Source organism: Aulonocara stuartgranti, assembly GCF_965226115.1.
Source record: "Aulonocara stuartgranti genome assembly, chromosome: 5".
Taxonomy (NCBI): Eukaryota; Metazoa; Chordata; class Actinopteri; order Cichliformes; family Cichlidae; genus Aulonocara; species Aulonocara stuartgranti.
The window spans coordinates 22,166,030-22,186,214 of record NC_138943.1 but is presented as its reverse complement, the minus strand read 5'-3'; the positions used below and the strand labels follow the sequence as shown (position 1 = coordinate 22,186,214).

Here is a 20,185-nt window from a genome sequence, read left to right as displayed (position 1 = left end):
CAATGTGGGTTAGTGTCAGACCAATAGCGGTGGTTTTGTTTGTTAACTTCACCGTTCACATAAAAGTTTGCCTCATCACTGAACAAAATCTTCTGCATGAACTGAGGGTCCTGTTCCAATTTTTTGTTTTGCCCATTCTGCAAATTCTGTGTGCCGATCTGGGTCATCCTCGGTGAGATGCTGCAGCAGCTGGAGTTTGTAAGGGTGCCATTTGTGAGTAGCTAATATCCGCCGAAGGATGTTCGACTAATGCCACTCTCCAGCGACATGCGACAAGTGCTACGCTGTGGGCTCTTGCTGAATGAAGCTAGGACAGCCACTGATGTTTCTTCATTAGTGACAGTTTTCTTGTGTCCACATTTTGGCAAATCAAACACGGAACCAGTTTCACGAAACTTAGCAAGCAGTTTGCTGACTGTAGCATGGGAGTTGAGTGGTCTCGTAGGGTGTCTTGCATTGAAACCTGCTGCAGTGACCCAGTTGTGTGTGTATATATATATATATATATATATATATATATATATGCACAATTTTACACCTGATAACTGTTTTGCAGAGCAGTAGAAGCATCTCCCTTTATGAATATTATCAGAAATACCACCAGTATCTCTTTTATAAGGCAAAAACATTGTGACTTAATTGCAGTTTTTGGAAAAATACAATTTTGGTTTGACTCAAATATAATGCCAGTACTAACTACCAGTACCATTTATTTTCAAATAATATAAATATGGCTATTTTACAGGACACTGAAAACCCAAATCACACCTCTAAATTTCTAAAAAAAACAAAAGAAAAAAAAACCTTTACTACACCGAACTCAATATATTTCCTTACTCCTTCTCTTTGTATATTCCACAGTGATTTATTTCTTCCTCATTAATAGCTGAACTTTTATCTGGTGAGACTTCTGCACTGTATCTGCATCATCTGTATCACATAAACAAAGAACTACACGCAACTTAAATCCCATAGCTTTATTATTATTTGTGATTTTTTTTTGTAAAGAAAGTATGTCAATATGAATATTTAACATGATTTCAAAACTGAAAAAGAACCCCTTTTTATGCATTTAGTTTAAGTAGCTTTGGGAATCACTATAGAACAACAAAAAAAACCCAATTTGAATCATCTGCTAACAGCAAAAATTTTTCATCACATATATCACCAATATAATCAATATTCACAATATAAGGATGCTCTAATATATTGGTATCTGCATATAATTGTCCTATTGACCGTCATTGGCCTGTTAAATAATACTAGATGGACTGATGTCAGCAGTTATAGTTTCTCTATTGAGTAACATCAAATTTGAATGGGTAGAGTACTCAAATCTTGTAGTAAAGGGCAATAAAACTTAAAATTAAAAAATAAAATAAAATTCTTGTACAAAAAGCAGATTTAATAAAACTAATTTCACAAGCTAAGTTCCAAAAAGGAACGGGGGGGGGCAAAGTCATCAGGCACATCAGATGAGTAACAGATTTATTTATATACAAAACTGTTTACAGCAAGATTTCTGAATCAACATTGACCCATAGGAAAATATTGGTGTTCAGGTGTACGACACCTACACCCAAGGTGTCAAGTTAACAGAAGGGGGGAAAAATACTTTTAAGAGCACCTTGAGTCATGAAAGGAAGCAGATGAGGGAGTTTGAACAACAGTAAGGCACAAGACACAGCATCACCAGCTTCTGTTCAACCATCGTCATCAATTTGCAGCTATTCATTCAGCACAGCACTTGATAAAAAGTTACAATTAACCACTAAAGGTACAACATCGGGATTATGGGGAGAAGCTCCACAGTTTGTCACATATTCATAAGGCTACAGATTCTATGAGGAAAAACAAAAAACACATCATCATTAAGGACCTCAAGTATCTGACTGCAACCATGCAAGTCCACAGTTTGAATTCAGTGGACTGCATACCATACTGACTTGGCTTTATCGAACCCACAGGAACCATCAAATCAAAACCACCAGATCAAAAAAGATAATAAATTCTAAGCTAACTCAGGCATTTTGCCACTTAACCTTACACAATGTTAAAAAGTATTTAAAAAAAAACCCTCAATGTTCATAATTAACAATGCACATATATGCATAAACTCTACTTAGGATATTTAAGAGAGCAAAACTGCATCACTCAAGAGATAACCAATGATACCAAAAACCAATTTCTAAGATTAAATTTTTATTTTTTTTTAAAAAGGCCATAAGTGGTAAATAGCAAAGATCTACTCAAATCTATCCTAAATCTCTCTGAGTGCTGTCCATAACATCTTTATTACAGTTAATCAGAAATTAAAATGTAGAAACAATGACAGTCTGTTTATCAGAACCTAAGATGTGAGTTGTCAAATATTTGAATATATAACAGACTTCTCTTGTCATAAAGACACAGCCCCACAGTTCATTAGTGAAAGGTACCTGAAGATGAGGAGACAAAGTTATTACAGTGAGGACCGTGAAACCACAGTGGGATATCTAATGTACAATGTCAGTATAGGCTATCCAAGGAAACCCACCATTTGTAAGAAACAATGACACTTTAACACCACATTTAAAGCAATGTGAACTGCGACTCTGCATCGATGCCAAAAAAGACCAGCTGAAGTAATACACCAGTCCTCGGAAAGACCATTAACCAGCCATCACTGGAGAGTAATAAGGCATATGCCAGTGATTTCTCAAAGATTAGGGGGGGAAATGATGCAATCAACATGAAGCAACAAATCTGAATGTCTAATTTTTTTCCAAGGATTTTGTTCAACTCAAAAAAAATAAAAAATAAAAAAATAAATCAAGATTATGCCCAGACGTAGCTTACATTTCAATATTGGAAGGTGGTGTTCATCGAAGATGCTGCTTTGTTTAAAACAGAGTTTAATCCTTGTTTTAGAAACTTCTGTCTCAGTTTATCAACTGTCTGAGCAGTTGCTTTGCTATGTAAATTAATCTAACATCACAATGAAGCAGAAAAGTTCCACCGCTGTGTCTTGGTGTCGGTGAGGTCACGATTGGCAAGCTGGTGAAGTTGTGCCTCCTGTCTTCAGTAAGTTAGCTTACTGATGTGTTGGATACACTTTCACATCACAATGCACTTCTTCTCCTCTGGGGGAGCATTGCCATCAGCTTTCTCCATCTCCAAAATGATCCGCTTGAAAACCTCCACAGCAGTCTGCATCGCAAGAATTTTGCCATTAGAGTGTTAATGTTCTCAGAAATTAATGTGGACTCGCTAGCATTCAGAGTTAGCATTCAATAAGATATTTCTCACTACCTCGTTTTCCTTGGCTGAGGACTCCATGAATGCAGCACCCCAGGAATCAGCAAGTTTTTTTCCCTCCTCTGGCTTGATAACCCTGAAAGGAAAAAAAAAAAAACAAGCAAAAAAACAAACAAACAAAAATAAATACATAAATATTAGAATATTAAAAACAAAAAGGTGCCATTGGTACAGTTACCATTCTACTAAGATATATTTTTACACTTTCCGAAATCTGGATTACCTTTCCATATGGAGATCTTTTTTGTTCCCTACAAGAACAGTTGGGACCCTAAAAAGACAAAAGCCTGATTGTATTAAACATAACTTAAAGAGAAAAAAAAAAAAAAAGAAAAGAAAAGGGAACAAAAAGACAACATAGAAAATATTGAAATTTAAAGAACCAGCTAAACTTACTGAATCTTCCCAACCATGTCTAGCAGTTTATCATGTAGAACCTGCACAACTTCAAAACTGAACAGAAAGATATTTCAGCATGTGAGACACTGATCAGACAGTAGATTTAACATACATCTTATGTATCTATAATTTATCACGATAAACATTTTGTACAAAAAAAACCTAAAAAAAAAACAAAAAAAAACTACAGCCTGGAAAATTATAATAAAGTGGATTTGATTGAAAAACACTTTATGACAGTAAGAAAAAAGAGAATATAACATGACTGCAAAAAATAAGGGTAAAAAAAAGACTACACTTGTGTTTTCTGATTAGTGTATTATCAGCTTCCCTCGGAGGCTATATCTGAAAATATGTCAAATCACAGTGTTGGTATGATTTTCTAGAAACATAAAGCATGGCAGTTGTAGTACAAAGAGTCTGGAAACCTGTGCTAGTGTATCCAAAATTAGTCCCAATCATCAACTCACCTCTTCATGGAAGTCACTGAATAGACAAGGACATAGCCATGGATGTCCATTGAGTGGGATTGTGGAAAAATTGAGTACTCATCCTACAGACAAGGGCAAATAAGACATCTGAGCACATGTTATGACATGGGCAAATTATCGACTGAAAACAAATGCTCGGCGTTAGTTTACATATTAACATAAACTACTTACTTGTCCAGCTGTATCAACTAGCTGAAGATTGAAGTCTTGACCATTCACACTGACCATTTTGTTAAAGGCTTTGTTAAAGGAAAGAAAGGTGAACTAGTTTTACAATTCGCTATATGCAATCAAACAGGAAAAAATGTCTTTGTTGTAACACTGTACCAAAAAAGAAAAAACTAATGGCAAACTTACTGTTTTCAATGGTGGGGTCATAGGAATCGACAAACTGCCCTTCCACAAACTGTATTGTAAGGGATGACTTTCCTGAGCGTTAAAAAATAAAATAAAAACATAAACAAACATTATGCAGTTAGCTACAATTATTCTGAGACATGATTTAAACATCTTGTGCTTGTTGTTGATTTCTTGATCGTTTAAGCCTTTATACTGTAGATAAGTAATTTTAACGCACTACAAATCCTACAAATTCTGTAACCTGGTCAGGAATTTAAGATGTATTGCCACAGATGTATTGCCACAGTAAATGTTTCACATAGTTATTTTAATGTCCAATTATAGTCCCCCTGTGGTATCTAGATAAGCTAACATGTTTTAAAAGTTAGGTAATGAAAGCAAAGGATGGCTGGCAAAAAGTGGAGGACTGTTCTTCTGATAGGCAACTGCCTCGAGTGCCAGTGTCCTGCAGGTTTTAGATATCACCCTTTGTCAACGTACCTGAATCAAATGATTAGTTTATTACCAGGCCTCTGGAGAACTTCAGCACATGTTGGGGAGGTAATTTAGCCATTTGAATCAGCTGTGTTGGATCAAGAACACATCTAAAACCTGCAGGACACCGGCACTTGAGACCTTGAGTTGCCTACCCCTGTAGACGTATCTGCTATACAACCATAAAATGCTGACATGTAGCATTCCTATGGGTTATGTTCTGTTACAGCTATAAACGTTTTATGAGTATATACAAATTTTATGTAGGCATGTAAATGAATTTAGAATTATAATTTATCTAAGTAATGATGTGATAAAAGTTTTCACAGTGACAAAAAAAACCTGATATTTCTCTGTAAAACACCTGCACATATTATAGTACAGTTTCTGAATCAGAACTGTAGATTATTTAATTATGGACATACAGAAAGAGAAACGTTTTTAAGTGCTATTTCAAAAGAACACAGTTTTAAAGGAAGTACTGTACAAAGTCTTAAATCTTAAAGATACTAACAATTAAGTTAAATTACATGTATATTTCTTTAAATACCAGAATTTTTACTTTTTAAAAAAAAATTCTAATTAGGTAATTAGGTTTAGTTTTCAGTTAGTGGGTTTGTTCATTTCAGTTTGGTTTTTATTATTTTAGTTTCATTTTTAGTTTCTGTGACAAATACTGATATTTCTCTGTAAAACACATGCACCTATTACTATACCGATGCTGATTCAAAACTGTAGTTGATTTATTTGTAGACTTTTAGAAAGAAACTCTCTTTCAAGAGTTTTGTTTTGTTTTTTAAAACAACAGATTTTAAAAGTACATACTTTACACTCTCCTTTTTAATACAGACGCCGACACTTGTGTAAACAAAAAGTCACTAGGCCAGAACAACAAATTATGGCGCTTCATTGGTCACACAATGAGGTTTCATAATTTAAACTAATTTAAATAATACAATAAGAGGTTTATTCTTGTTGCAGATTGAGTTTCTTAAAATCTGGACGTTATGATTGACCTGCTAAGCTAGAAGTTTGGAGCACACATTACTTGGCACTCCACCAGGGTATCCCCGGCTAAGTTTATTTTCACCGGTCACCTTTCACCTAGAAACGTGTGGATACAACTGTACAGCAACACTGGTTGACTTGAAGGTGCTTTAGTAGTTAATGTAGAAGAGAAAAAAAGAGCCCTGAGAAACAAAGGTAAGCTAGCGTTACTGTTGTACTTCGGATACGCTCACAAGGAAAACAAAGCCAGGACGTTAGCTTGTTACCCAAGCTAGCTGTGCAAGAGCTCGAACCTGTACTCACCTACAGACCGGTAACCTATAACGGCGATCTTTCTGTATTTCGGTTGAGGCATTGTAGTGAAAAACGGTGTTGAGTAGGTCTTTGAAAAATGTAGTACACCACCTATATTTACTATCTAAGCAAACTTTTATCGCCACATTCGTCTCGCGTCACGTGACAACAACAAACTTTTTCGAGCCGCCGCTCGAGTTCTCCGCTGGGCCTCAAACTGGAACTGCAGAGTTTAGCTACCGTAAATACAGCTTATAGTCGTATAAAACTAAGCCCCTGCCTTCATCCAGTACATCATCGATTCTGGTGGGTATTCGGAAAGGATGTAACTGTCGTTCCAACCCAAAGTGGAAACGGGGAGGGGGGGAGGAAAAAAAAAAGCTGGTTCAACGCGGTCGCTGCTATCTGCAAGTCAAACTGACGGAAACTGTCATTGTGTAAGCACACCGTCGTAAAATCAGCCCACACGTCAGAGCGGCACGGGCCGTTTGCACAGCAGAGGTCACTCTTTGTACGTCCCAGCGTGTGCGTGACCACCATACTTACTTTTTTTTAGACTTTTCCAGACCGACCTTCAATGCACAGTACTCGGAGAAATGTCAGATAAAGCAGTGTTGATTTTCCAAGTTTCAGTGCAGACATGATTTTTTTAGACTTAGGGGGCATTCTACAATTGGGGGACAATTTACTTAAAAAATAATAATAAGCAATAAATCAAAGGTAAACGTTTTATGATATATATTATTTGTTGTGTGCTATGCAATTTTAAAGATATTGTGTGGAGAGAGATTTGTAAGTAATTTTGGACCCGCTGAAGTCTAAAAGAAATTACTGTATCTCTGGCAAATACATACTCAGGACTGTTTAATAATATTTCATATGTTTTTAATAAATGTTTGTAATGTTTGTTTTATATGTATAGTACCAGAGTTGCATATCTGTGCTAGTTTTAGCGTTTTCTTGGAAAAAGATGTCAGCTGCAGAATGTGATGTAGTGTGAAAGTCGAGAATGAATTTGGGTAACATGTTAAAATGACACTCAGAAAAGATTAAGGAAAAATAAAAAATATGCCAAAGAGGACTGACTTTTGGTCTAGCCATGGTATTAGCACATGTCAACTCCTTTTTGTCATGTTGCTTACTTTTTTGTCTCTTCCTTTTCCAGGCCAAGTAGGTTTCAGGAAGTTGATTGCACACACGCTGTGGGAAACAATTTGCAGAATATAATTGTTGTTCTTTAAAATATGTTGATGTTGAATAAATGGTTTAAAAAATATAAGGGACATATATGGATGAACAGAAATTGTGGATTTATATCTTATTTTAACTGTTATATTTGACATGGTTACCAAGAAGCTGGGATGAGAGAGGAGGAGTTATAGGTTTGGACTATTTAATTAGTTTTTAGGGAGGTTTTTTTTTAAACTTTTTTTTAATTATTATTCTTAATTCAGTTTAGTTTCAGTTAGTTTCATAGCAGGTTTGACCATTTGAGTTTTTGTTGTTTGAAAATGTTCAGATTTTTTATTTATTTATTTAGTTAGTCAGTTTCAGTCTTTGTAAGTATTGTTTGGAGGGCATATGTGAGACGCACGATTTAGGAAAACTAGTATAACGTTCAGTCTTGTAGAAATCCAAGGTCTCAATAAACACATCCACCAAAGTGTCATCATAAGGAAGATTGTTTCCACCACTAATTAATTTTTTTTCCTGTAAGTTGATCAGGCTATCTAACGTGAAAATTGGAGATAATAACTTGACATTTTTCACTTGCTTCTTTTTGTTGTCATTTTTCTTCAGTGGCAGAAACAAGCCTTAATATCACCACACATGTTGTAATAACAAATTTTACCAAACCAACAAATACTAAAACAACATTTCCTCTAAATGTTTTATTTCCTTTTGGTTTTTTCACAAAATAATTTCAGTTATTTTTAGTTTTTTAAATCTTTTTAAAATGCATTTCATCAGCTTATAATGTATTTATTCAAAATATGAATCTCAAAGATAACCGCTAAAGGATATCATTTTAATACACTGGAAAAAACCACACAATTTACCTTTTGTAAACACAGTAGAGTATGTGGCAGGAAGAGAAAAGTACCCAGCTCTGATCCACAGCAGTAGTGGGAAAAGTATTATGATTCCTTGCTGAGTACAATTATCTGTATATTGATGCAAAACACTTTTAAAAACAGTCTGATGGGACGAGGAATCACTCATTGCTGGATCAGTGACTAAAACCTTTGCCCAGGTCTTTAAAACCTGTATGAGCACCACCGGGAAAATGTGCAAAAAAATTAGTGCTAGTGCCAGCTGCCACAAACATATATACTAAAACTGAAATAAAAAGAAACATGTATTTAATTATTTATTTAGGCTGGGTTAAACAATGCCGCAGCGGAATACATTTATTTGAGTGACTTGTTTATATGTTCAGCTGAAGTCATAATCATGTTTAAAAAAAAACGTATTCTCTAACAGTGAAGATGCATACCTCACCATTTAGTTATTTCGTTTAAGACAAGACATACTGGGAATTGATCAGGAGCTGTAAAGAAATCTCTCTCCAGAAGAATGCAGTCCTAGGAACAGAAAGCATACTGCATAGAACCCACAGGCTTGGGATCTTAGCATCTGTTGTGTGTTAACACAATGCCATAATCTTCCCAGGAGTGGATGTGCTAGCAAATTCACGCCAAGGTCAAACCATGCAGTGCTCAGAAAAAATGCCAAAAAAAACCCAAGACTCACATCTTGGACTCCATATTCCTCAGTTAGCATGTAAATGATAAAGTTCATGACAGTACAATTAGAAAATGACTGAACAAGTATGACTTGTTTTTAAAGGGTTGCCATGAGAAACAATCTTCTCTCTTAAAAGAATATAGCAGCACAGCTAAGGTTTGCAAGGTTACTTTTGAAGAAACCATTAACAAAGAAATCTTGGGCTATTTGTAACTAAAAGTGGTTGTGTTGCTTTATGAGCCGGGTGATGGTTGTGCAGTTAACCAGAGCTCTGGGAAACGGGTAGCTGTTGCTGCGTTGGAGATGTAACCCGGAAATTATTTGAAGCTGGAGGTAAACCCTGCCAGGAAATGCTGCTGTCATAATCAAACAGATGAAAATACGGAATAAGCTCACTGAAACGGCCCTTACAGGGAAAGGTAATTTAGTAGTTACTGGACAACTGGGCAGCTTTAAAACTACTGCTTCTGTGGTGTTGTTTTATACAAGTCAGCTTTAAAGCTGCTAGGGGAGCAGGCCAACAGCTAGCGGGCAAGCTGTAGCATTGTGGCTGGCTGTGGGTGCCATAGCAACCGTTTAGGAAACACTGGCAGTAGTGGCTAGCTCGTTAGGCTAGCGTTGGTTTGTTATGCTAGCGTTAAACACGACGCCGAGGAGTGTCCAAGTCAGCCCTAGTTAATTATTGTCACAAGTCAGCGCTATCTACTCGCATCGCCGCGCATGTTACTTAATTCCAACTTTGCTCCGTGCTTTCTAGCAAGCTGTCGGTGATGGCACACCGCCGTAACGTTAAAGTGTTAAGTTTAGCTAACTTGGCCAACGGTAATTTCCATCACATGCAGTAGGCTAACGTTAGCCGCCAAGGCCGTAAACTTAGGTTACCTCAACGCCACCGTTATGTAAACGTTTGCACCGTTTTTTGTCGTTTATTGTCTCAATTTCCGATTTAATCTTTCTCATGTTAGATTAGCGCAACTTTAAGTCACTTTAGCAGCGTTGTCATCGCTAACCTCAATTGTTAGGGAGTCTTATCTGGGGTTGGTAAGGTTAGGTATGATGCTGAGATTAGCTGCTAGTTAATTATTTTTTTTTGATTGATCTTATTGATAGCAACAGACACGGATTTGATTTGATTTTTTTAAATTGTTGTTGTTATAAATGAATGGCCATTCTTGCGCCGCAACAACAAATTAACGATATTACGTCTTAGTTAGAAAATTAAATGTAAGCGTTTATTTAGTTTTTTATCCCTTTGTTAATTGAAAGGGGTGTAGTCTAACGTGCTGTTTACAATCTAAGCCACACCACAATTACTTGATTTCAGAAAATGTCACGTTCCGACCTCAACCTGCAATAATTCATGTTTAAAGAATTAAGCGATTGTAGACAAATGGTTAGGTTTGTGTGCGTGAAAGAGAATTTATGTTTGTCACAAATGTCATTTCAGTATTCAGTCTGAACTAGTATGGATGTTGATGACTGCAATGGACGGTCTTACATATCAGGTGCAGCTCTGATTTATTTAGTCACCCATATATACTTACCTTCTAAATTAGGCATGTTTTTTTTTTTAAATGATATATCTTATTTTGGTTCTTTTCTTGGCAGCAGGTAGTGGAGACTCTTCATTGGAAAGAGAGTTTTCTGGAGCTCTTGGAGGTCCAACAGTGAGCACCCCAAACAGCAAGGAAAACTCTCCCAGTCGCTCCCTCAGTGGTCAGTGAGAACTTATAGCATCTTCATTAGTTCCATCTATATGAAGCTTTTTATTCTCTCAGTGTGATTGTCAAATTTTTATTTTCTAATCTAGATAAATATTTTTATAATCTTCTTCTCATAATCAGATTATGTTTATACATTAATAATATGAATTTTAAATTAACTTACTGGAGCAGCACTATTCACCCTACAGTGCTGGGGAAAGTATTTTACAGCATTGTGAACTACATCCCATGATTTCCCACTTACATGTTTAAGATCACCGAACAAAATTTAAATATAGTCCAAGCAAATACATTATATAACATATATAACTGCAATCAAGCATTTGTGATAACTAGCAGTGATTCTTTCACATTGCTGTGGAGGAATTTTGGCTCACACATCTTTGGAGAATTGTTTTCAAAATGTTTTGAAAACACTGTTGGGTTTTCAAACATAAATGACCTGTTTAAGCTCATGCCAAAGCATCTCAATCTGATTTAAGTCCGGATACTGACTAGGCCACTCCAAAATCTTTTTTTATTTTATTTTATTTTTTTTAATTTTTAGCCAGTCTGAAGTAGGCTTGCTGGTGTGTTTCCAATTATTGTTTTGCTGTATAACACAAATGCGCTTGTACTTCTGTAGCCAACTCCATTAAAGTGGAGTTGTATAGTGATGAAGACCCAGGTCGGAGTACTGAAGATGAGCGAGGAGAGCGGGTGGAGGAAGGAGGTCCAGAGCAAGGTTCTGAGGCTGTCACAAGCTATAGAGAGCTCACCAATTCTGAAACTATGCCAAGTGGAGCCACCAGACTGCCAAATGGAAAGCTCAAGTGTGACATCTGTGGAATGATCTGCATTGGGCCTAATGTGCTTATGGTGCACAAACGCAGCCACACAGGTGATCAGTCAGTTGAGTTTGGATAAATATAGAGATGGTATCTTTGCTTGTTATTAATGAAACTAGGTCAGATGAGGGGGGGGACGACATCTTGGAATTTTATAGAAAATCAGCATTGTATACAATTGATGTACTATATTGACTTAAAAAAAACCCTTTGAGGTATAGTTGCAACTAACTCAAATTTTTTGAAATATAAATTATGCTTAAGAGGTTGAGTTACCAAGTTTAAGTTTTCTACAGGTGAGCGACCATTTCAGTGTAATCAGTGTGGCGCGTCCTTCACTCAAAAGGGAAACCTACTCCGCCACATCAAGCTGCACTCAGGGGAGAAGCCCTTTAAATGTCCCTTCTGCAGCTATGCCTGTCGAAGACGGGATGCACTTACCGGCCATCTTCGCACTCATGCAGGTAGGACAGATTCAAGCCCGGTAGGTGTTTGTGTGTTGTTTGCTTCAGTTTTGTTTTTTCCATTGTAGTGTACAATAACAGTGAAAATGCTGTATTTCCACTTGTTTTACCAGTGTCTTCTCCAACTGTTGGGAAGCCGTATAAGTGCAGCTATTGTGGCCGTAGTTACAAGCAGCAAAGCACTCTGGAGGAGCACCGTGAGCGCTGTCATAGCTATTTACAGAGTCTGGATTTCCAGCAGCCAACCAGTGCACCAAATTCAGGTATGTGTTCATAGATATAACTTGCACAGTATGGTGTTAAAGAAATACCAGCCTCCTAAAGGGAGTGTAGTAGCATCTAATGTAGACATGTAGTTTGCCAGCTTAGCAAGTTAACGCTTAGAACCCACTTTATCCAAACCGGAATTTAGGCAAACACAAATAGAAAATCCTAAAATAAAAGTAATAATAGTTTGTTTATACTCTGTACAGGAGAGGAAATGAGAGAGCTAGAGTTTATACCAGATCCTCTACTGCAGCCATCCTCAGACAAGATGGCATTTATCGATCGGCTCGCCAACAGCATCACCAAACGCAAGAGATCCACGCCACAAAAATTTGTAGGTGAGCATTTGGTCTCAGTGTGGACGGTTTCAGGAAACTCAGAAAGCAATAATCATTACTTGAATTGGAATACAGCATGAAGTAAGACAGAAATCTTTTGTTGTGCTTATATTACCAGCCACTATAATTTTAGATATCCAATTAGCACACAGTATTTATTTGGTTAGGAAAGGTCTGAAAGCTGCTCTCAGTATAGCAATCTAACTGAAAAAAGAAACACACAAAGAAAAAACTAAGTTTTGAGCATCTTGTAAAATTAGGAAAATAACCAGCATCATCGTAAAATAGAGAATGTATCCAAAATGCTGACTGTCATTGTACTGTATTATAAAGTCATATCTTTCTGTGTTGCAGGGCAGAAGCACATACGCCTCAACCTTGCAGATACACCTTACAAGCTCACTGCTAGTTTGGATAAAGATGGAGACATGCACCCAGTGGACCTTGATGCCCCACACTTTACTGGTCTGGGAGGAGAATATGTAGGTGTTGCAGGTACTGGAAGAGGAGGGGTATCAGACACACTCAGATCCTTGCACCTTCCCACCAGTCACTCTTCAAGTTTATCAGAACTCAGGCCGATTCACAGCTTCAGTCATGCTCCTGTTCCCCTTGGGCCAAGGTTAGATTGCACAGGGGCAGGAGCTGGCCTGGGAGCTGTGGGTGTTGGGAGCAGGGAGGCAGCAGAGGGTCACGAAGACCTGCCTCCGGGTCGAAATCACGCCCCTTCTCCTAGCAATGGCTGCCAGGATTCTACGGACACAGAAAGCATGGCAGATGAGCCTTACAACAGCTGTGCTCCGACTCCGACTTTGTACAGTAACAACGGCCATCACCTCCTCCACTCTAACAACCATAACCCAGCACCTCCACCCATCGCACACCACAGGAGTCGGGGCAGACACAGCCCCAGTCATGCCAAAGACCGGGAGATGAAAAGAGAGGATGGAGGCCATTCTGCTCTCCCTCCTCCCACACATGCTCCAACACCGAGCTCACCTACGGCACCCTCTTCTACCTCCAAGGAGACTTTTCGGGTTGTAGACGGGGAGGGGCGAGCTGTACGCTCTTTCCGCTGCGAGCACTGCCGCGTGCTTTTCCTGGACCATGTTATGTTTACAATCCACATGGGTTGCCATGGTTTTCGGCAGCCTTTTGAGTGCAACATCTGTGGCCATCGCAGCCAGGATCGCTATGAATTTTCTTCGCACATTGTCCGTGGAGAGCACATCTTTGACTGAGAATAAAAGGACAGCCTGCTGCCCTTAGTTTTTTTTTAAATTTTTTTATTTTACACTGAGAATGGGAACTGGTTGAGTTTGGTCTGCACAAAAGCGAAAGGCATCTGTGATGATGTGAAACTGATGTTCCTAACGACACCGACACAGTTGGCATTAGTGGAAAGCTCGTGTATATGTTTAAAGAATTAGAGTAGTAGTTGCTTTCTGTCCACTTTTAACAAGAAATCTATATTAAATTATTAAAGTAGATGAAGAGCCAACACTTTTTCATCCACAGATGTGCCTTGCTCTAAAATTCTGAATTTTAGCTCTGCTGCACACATTATTGTAGACAAATCTGACTTTTGTTGCTGAAATCTTTCATCCCTTGCACAATTTAGCAGAGATGAAAGAAAATGCTAAATATAAACTTTGTAGGCTTGCAATCCCTACAGAATTTTTTTGACACCTTCTAAAAGCACTTTTTCCAATTAAGTGATTCTCAAACAGACTTTAGGTTCGGCCAGGTTTTTTCCTAGCCCGGGGTTGATTCTGTACAAGTTTTATAATGCAAAGTAAAGTGCAGACCAAACTTAAAAACCAAGTCCAAGTCATGTAGACTTTAATGTTTGAGGGTTTGTCATTGGAATAGAAATGCACTTTGGTTTCAGTGTGAATGGAGTGAACAGAGTGTGTGTGTGTGTGTGTGTGTCTGAGAGAAAGGAAAGCTGCAAGATTGTGTGTGATTGTTTTTGAAAGTAAATTTAAAACGTAAAATGGAAAATGAAGGCCTTTATTCCTGTGAGTGAATGCCGTGTTGGAAGTGTATGAATTGTTTTCCTTTTCTATAACTGCTTTTGTTGCACTGATACCTGCCAGAATACAATGACTATATTAAACTATTTTATAGAATACATTAATGACCTGCACATTTCTCTGAAAATGTGAGGGAAAAACAGGTGGAATGTTTTTCTCACTAGGAACAGGATTCGAGCATCACTGCCACAACTTGAGAGATTACCGAAGGAGGTTAAGGTGTTCGTTTTCTCCCCGTACAAAAACTCCCTCATACGGCAAACCAACAATAATAATCAACAAATCTGCTTATGCTGTATTTAAACATGATTTTGGTGTTGCGTCATTGTCCCGTGCCTTTCTACACGTTTCTGACCAGACTGAAGGATGTGAGATATAAAATCATTTCTGTCTTGTAGTTGACTGTAGCTTTTTAATCTATCTAACAGAAGTCTGGCTCCCCCCACCACCCCCAACAGTTTTATCAGCAAAGATCAATTCTGATGCCTGAGCAATGTTGATGATGATGAAATGTGCATGGCTTTTGAAACATGCTGCTATGACATGGGTGTGCAGTAAATCAGTAGCACTTCACTACCGTCCTCATGGGTTAGAAACAAAGACTTTTATTTACATTTTTTTCCTGTTAGGACATTTTAAACCAGTCGCTTGAGTTACAATAGAACGAAATGGGAGTCTTTCATATCGCTTGGGATATATATATATATATATATATATATATATATATATATATATATATATATATATATATATATATATAAAAACAAGGGGAAAAAAAAAAATCCTGTCTTGGTCATTTGTGTGGAAATGAAATGTGAAGAGAAATGTGTCAGCTTTTGGTTCTATTTATTTTCATGTTAAAACAGCAGAGATGGTTGTTGTAATCTCTGTGAGTAATTAGTTTAACACAAGCACAATACGTTTACTGTTGAGAAGGATGCTTTGAATTCTAAATTGAAGACTTGTGCACAAAAATTAAAACTTAATTGATGTTGACTGTAGCTAGGGTTTCTTTTCACATCCTCAACAACAACAAAGATCAATCTGGGACATGGTGACAGATTTACCAAAGATACACAGATATTTGCAGAGAAGACTGGAAAAACAGTGACTCTAGTCAAATTCATCAAGTAACTTGATCCCATTAGTTTTTTTTTTAAGTTCAGACAGTGTCTTATTGAGTAAAGTTTCCCTTGTAGTTATAACTGGTATTTCCTATTTTCATAATAGATGCCCAAGAAATATTACTTCCTGTAGAACCTTCACAGTCAGATCTAAGCATATTTTGGGTCATGTCAGTGTTTGAGAATACTGAACTTTATCTTGACTTATATTTAAACAGCTTTCTGGATGTTTTGTTCTACAAAGAGAAATAAAACAGTAATCATTTTTAAACTGTTTTTAAGATCAGCAGTACCGTGGTTCTCTATAAGCACCAAATAATTTCCCCAATGCTGAGCCAAAGAACCACTGTTTCCTACTGTTAAGCACTTTTCCCTACTACAGTGGCAAAAAAATGAAAACATAAAGTAAATAATATTTGTACATAAAGTATAAGTTACAAGAAAACCTCAAGGTGTTCTTGTTCTTTTAATAACGCTGTTATTAAAGCCTTGATATATTCAAATTTTTTTCTCTTTGCAGAAGATCTTTGAAAATACATGACATAATGTTCAGCTTGTTTCATTTGATGGTGGATTAATTGTTACAAGTGGATCTACATTTGTTTGGTTATTGTTTCAGTCCTTTATTGTCAAAGTGCAGTAAGGTGATCTGGTTGCCACTCTAGTAACACAACCTAAACACATTTTAAATTTTTGTTTCTCATCAGGTTACGGTACTTTAATATTCTAATCATCTTGCCTTAATTTGTGAGCAGACTGTTAAATTAAGTTGGGACTGACGTTAGTTTGCAAATCAGAATCTGAAAGTTTCTTGGGAGTCTAAAAATCTACAAAACATTTGCAGTAACACCAAAGCTAGCAGTGTCACTTCATATCATCTTACACTGTGTATATTCTCATTTAGGCCCACGTGACTTTTCTCCAGTTGGTGTGACGTGCGTGAATTGGGTTGTTGCTGCTGTGCCTTCCGCTGGAGGTCTTAAATGTGTTTTATGTCTAAACGGTTCAAATTTATTTTCAGTGTGAAACTTTATGCTGTGTTAGTGCAAGAGGCTCCATGTTTTGAGTATACCTCAACCCACCACTCAGTGACCCTGCCCAAAACTAGTCTTTTTTTTTTTTTTTTTTTTTTAACCAACAATCCATTAAATACTAATTCATCAAAAGGACTTGGGTAATGCTACTTAGGAGCCAAAGAAAAATACTGAAATAACTTAATATTTGATGTATCCAGTTTTGTTGACCTTCAGTGAAATATTGTACAAAAACATTCAAAGTAAAAAGGTTTTACTCTATTCAATGGTTCAGTTCTTTGACAGAATTTGGATATTTAATTAACAAGTTCTGCATTATTAGTGGAGCAAATTCACCATTAATTCATGTGTGCTACAATGGTAATGTGCTTTTAAACCTGATGCATGTGGTACCAATGCTGTTTGCTCCTCAGCTTACACCCAGCCACCTTTGTTTTAATCTTAAAGACAACCAAATAAACAGTCTACTCCAGTTTTAGCCTATACTTACAAAAATAAACTCCAGCTTTGTGGTATTCCGTGTTTTTAAACTTTCCTTGTTGCACTTTGTTCTTTTCAGTTTTTCTAACCTGCATTTCCCTGCTCTCCAAGTGGTCTGATATCGCTTTAAGTAACCGCAGAGCGTTTTTAAATGTATCATATGTAATTTTGCATTTGCATAATTTGATCTTAAGCTACTGTTAGTTTTGTACTGTAAAAAAAGTTATTCCAAATAAAATATTTGAGCAGTTTGTCTTTCCTATGAGTAAACATCGTTCAATTAATGAGCTTCACACGTTCATGTTTTTGTGAAGATTTCTCCATTTATTTGTCAGGTTTACAGCATTTTCAATTTCTGCTTTACACGGGCTTCGGAGGAGCTCTTGGTGCACCAGCCTGTAAAAGAGAAACATTCTTAGATTAAACAGGTGTAACCACGGATGGAACTTTGCCCAAGTTATACTTTTGTGTTCCTGTTATTAGTAATGAGATTATCTACCTAATTAAGGTGCTATACAAAAATAATTCTAAACACTTAATGGAGCTACACAACAGGAGGTAAGAACTGTGTTTAAATAGTACTTACAGCAGGCCTAAACCTGGGTGGTGGGGTGCGGTCTTTCCTGGCCTCACAGGAGCGGTTCCTCACCACCTTGCTGTGGATGGCACAGCTGACACAGTAGTGCAGCTTCACATAGAGCTTGGGCAGAATATATGCTGCAGAGTGGACAAAGGTACAGATGAGTCAAATCATCGGGATGAAAAGGGGGTTTTATGAAATTAAGTACAATACAATACACTCACAGTCGAAGACGCTGGCCTCTGAGATGTCTCTCACGGCTGCCGCCTCCACGATATTCCTGATCACAAACTTCTTGATGGCCTTGTCCTTGGGGACACAACGGGCACAGTTGGTGCAGCGAATGGGCTGCACATGCCCACGGCCCTTCTTAGCACGACCGTTGTTCCTCCTCTTCTTGGTCTGCCAAAATACATTAAGGGTTACCAATGACAAAGTAAACCTGAGTAAAATGTTAAAACAGAACTACATTAGGCAGTCTCAAAAATTCAGCTGTGTTAAGGTGGAAACAATTAACAATCACAAGAATATATCTGCTTTCCCCTTGAAATCCCACATCAGCACTGGTTTCAAAACCTTTTCACCACCACCCAGCCACACCAGTTATTAACACTGGCCACAAAGCAGTCGCTTCAAACTGACGGTCTAGTTTACTATAACGTCTCAACGTTAGTGGGAATCAGAATACTTTATTGATCCCTGGGGGAAATTATTTTTTTGTTACAGTGCTCCATTATAAACCAAGGGAATTATAAACCATCAGTTTAAGGGAACCCCTTAAACTGATGCACGTGCAATCTAGTTCCACATACACGTATGAACTAATGCCATCAATCACGAGACATTTAATCATTATTGAGTTTTGTACAATCATCTATCACTCTTACACGGTATGACTGACTCAAGTCACGGTTGGGGCTTACTGAAAAACACATTTTTAACCATGAACTGTTATATTTTATCGGTTGCTTTGTCAATCGCTGTGATGTGGCTTTTCTTTTTAGCCGCATCTCTTAGCTATGTTACAGCCCAAACCTGCACCGTCGTTATCCTTTGCTAGCACACGGAACACATGCACAAAATGGCTAGCGTGCTAACGGCTAGCATTAGGCCCAAACTCAATTTTAATCGTCCAGGATGAGAGTTAATATCAATTCTCAGTTTTGTGACTTACACGTGGGATTAAAATACCCAAAGAAATGTAATTATGTGCCACTAGTCGACTAAAACATAGGTTTATTCTGTTTTCACGATTCGGCCATCAGTGAAACACACTCACCATGTTGCACGGGAAGCTGGAAAGAGGACCGGAAGAGGTTGCACCGTGAGAAGTAGTGCGGATGCTCCGCCCTCTAAATGTTACGAACAAAACGACAAAGTCCATTGATGTCTTGCTTTACTTTTCAATATTTGCAAAAGAAATGTGGCTATTGTGCACTAGGCTGAAACAAAAGCAAAAATATTGATTTTTTTATGGGAAATAACAAAAACAACAACATTAAATTCGCGGAGGGATATCAAAACGCGCTTAAAACTCCACGCGTCTCCCGAGTGAGCGGAGTTAACAGTTAAGGCAATGCTGGAACGGCAAAGGCGGTGTCATCGGCCTAACCGGTTATTAAAACAAGCTCACCTGCGACTAAAGCCCGTTAAAAACTGGATTTGTCTAGCTAAACAACAGGTTCTAATTGTTATTGAAATGAGAGTCAAATAAATTAATCACATTATCTCTCTATATATATACATATGTATGAATATATAAAACTTGGGGTTCACAGCAAAATGGCCTTTAAGTTCACTATATAAATATCAGTATGGATAATAACACCAGTACCTGAAGATATTTTCTTAATCTGACAGCAGAATTGTATTAAATTACTATATTACATCATCATTATTATTATATTGTATTGTATTATTATACTGGCACACTCTTTCTTTTCCAGGAAACAGTGTTTAACTAGACCAAAATTGGCTGTGTAGTTGCAATAAAGCTACAAGACATTATGAGTCACTGTGCTTAAAGGACAGTGTAGTGCTCAAAAGAAAAGCAGGTGAAATGCTGATAATACCACATTAGAATAATTTTTCATGACTGTATTCTGATTAAGGTCCACATGACTCTTTTTACAACTTGATCTTGGGGTTTCATGCGAGTTATCTTCAAAAAGGAAAAATGGTCCAATTTATTTATGGACTTATTAGGTGATGATCAGTACCGCAGAGAATATCTCTTAGTG

The 20,185-nt window shown here is 37.4% G+C and overlaps 3 protein-coding genes across 11 annotated transcripts; 1 reads left to right on the top strand and 2 right to left on the bottom strand.

Annotated features, from left to right (window-relative positions):
* Positions 1-1,474: 1,474 nt before the first annotated feature.
* Positions 1,475-6,845, bottom strand: rhebl1 (Ras homolog, mTORC1 binding like 1). Its single transcript, XM_082533977.1, has 8 exons — positions 6,333-6,845; positions 4,545-4,616; positions 4,359-4,426; positions 4,167-4,249; positions 3,694-3,750; positions 3,521-3,568; positions 3,292-3,373; positions 1,475-3,189 (listed from the first exon to the last, which is right to left on the bottom strand). The coding sequence occupies exons 1-8, from the start codon at positions 6,382-6,384 to the stop codon at positions 3,097-3,099; spliced, it is 555 nt and encodes a 184-aa protein (XP_082390103.1). The 5' UTR covers positions 6,385-6,845; the 3' UTR covers positions 1,475-3,096.
* ikzf4 (IKAROS family zinc finger 4) lies at positions 4,631-15,446 on the top strand. 9 transcript variants are annotated; one of them, XM_082533969.1, is made up of 8 exons: positions 4,631-6,224; positions 10,519-10,576; positions 10,680-10,787; positions 11,421-11,675; positions 11,919-12,086; positions 12,200-12,349; positions 12,560-12,691; positions 13,046-15,446. In XM_082533969.1, exons 2-8 carry the CDS (start codon positions 10,537-10,539, stop codon positions 13,930-13,932), a joined length of 1,740 nt encoding a protein of 579 aa, XP_082390095.1. In that variant the 5' UTR covers positions 4,631-6,224; positions 10,519-10,536; the 3' UTR covers positions 13,933-15,446. The 9 variants fall into 9 exon arrangements, with proteins under 9 accessions (XP_082390095.1, XP_082390094.1, XP_082390096.1 ...); XM_082533968.1 differs by lacking the exon at positions 4,631-6,224 and adding an exon at positions 9,370-9,404; XM_082533970.1 differs by lacking the exon at positions 4,631-6,224 and adding an exon at positions 9,400-9,490 and having other exon boundaries at positions 10,683-10,787.
* A 2,220-nt stretch (positions 15,447-17,666) lies between these two features.
* On the bottom strand, positions 17,667-19,344 carry LOC309706951 (small ribosomal subunit protein eS26). The gene is made up of 4 exons (XM_082533978.1): positions 19,225-19,344; positions 18,170-18,347; positions 17,952-18,082; positions 17,667-17,761 (listed from the first exon to the last, which is right to left on the bottom strand). The coding sequence occupies exons 1-4, from the start codon at positions 19,327-19,329 to the stop codon at positions 17,726-17,728; spliced, it is 450 nt and encodes a 149-aa protein (XP_082390104.1). The 5' UTR covers positions 19,330-19,344; the 3' UTR covers positions 17,667-17,725.
* Positions 19,345-20,185: the final 841 nt, after the last annotated feature.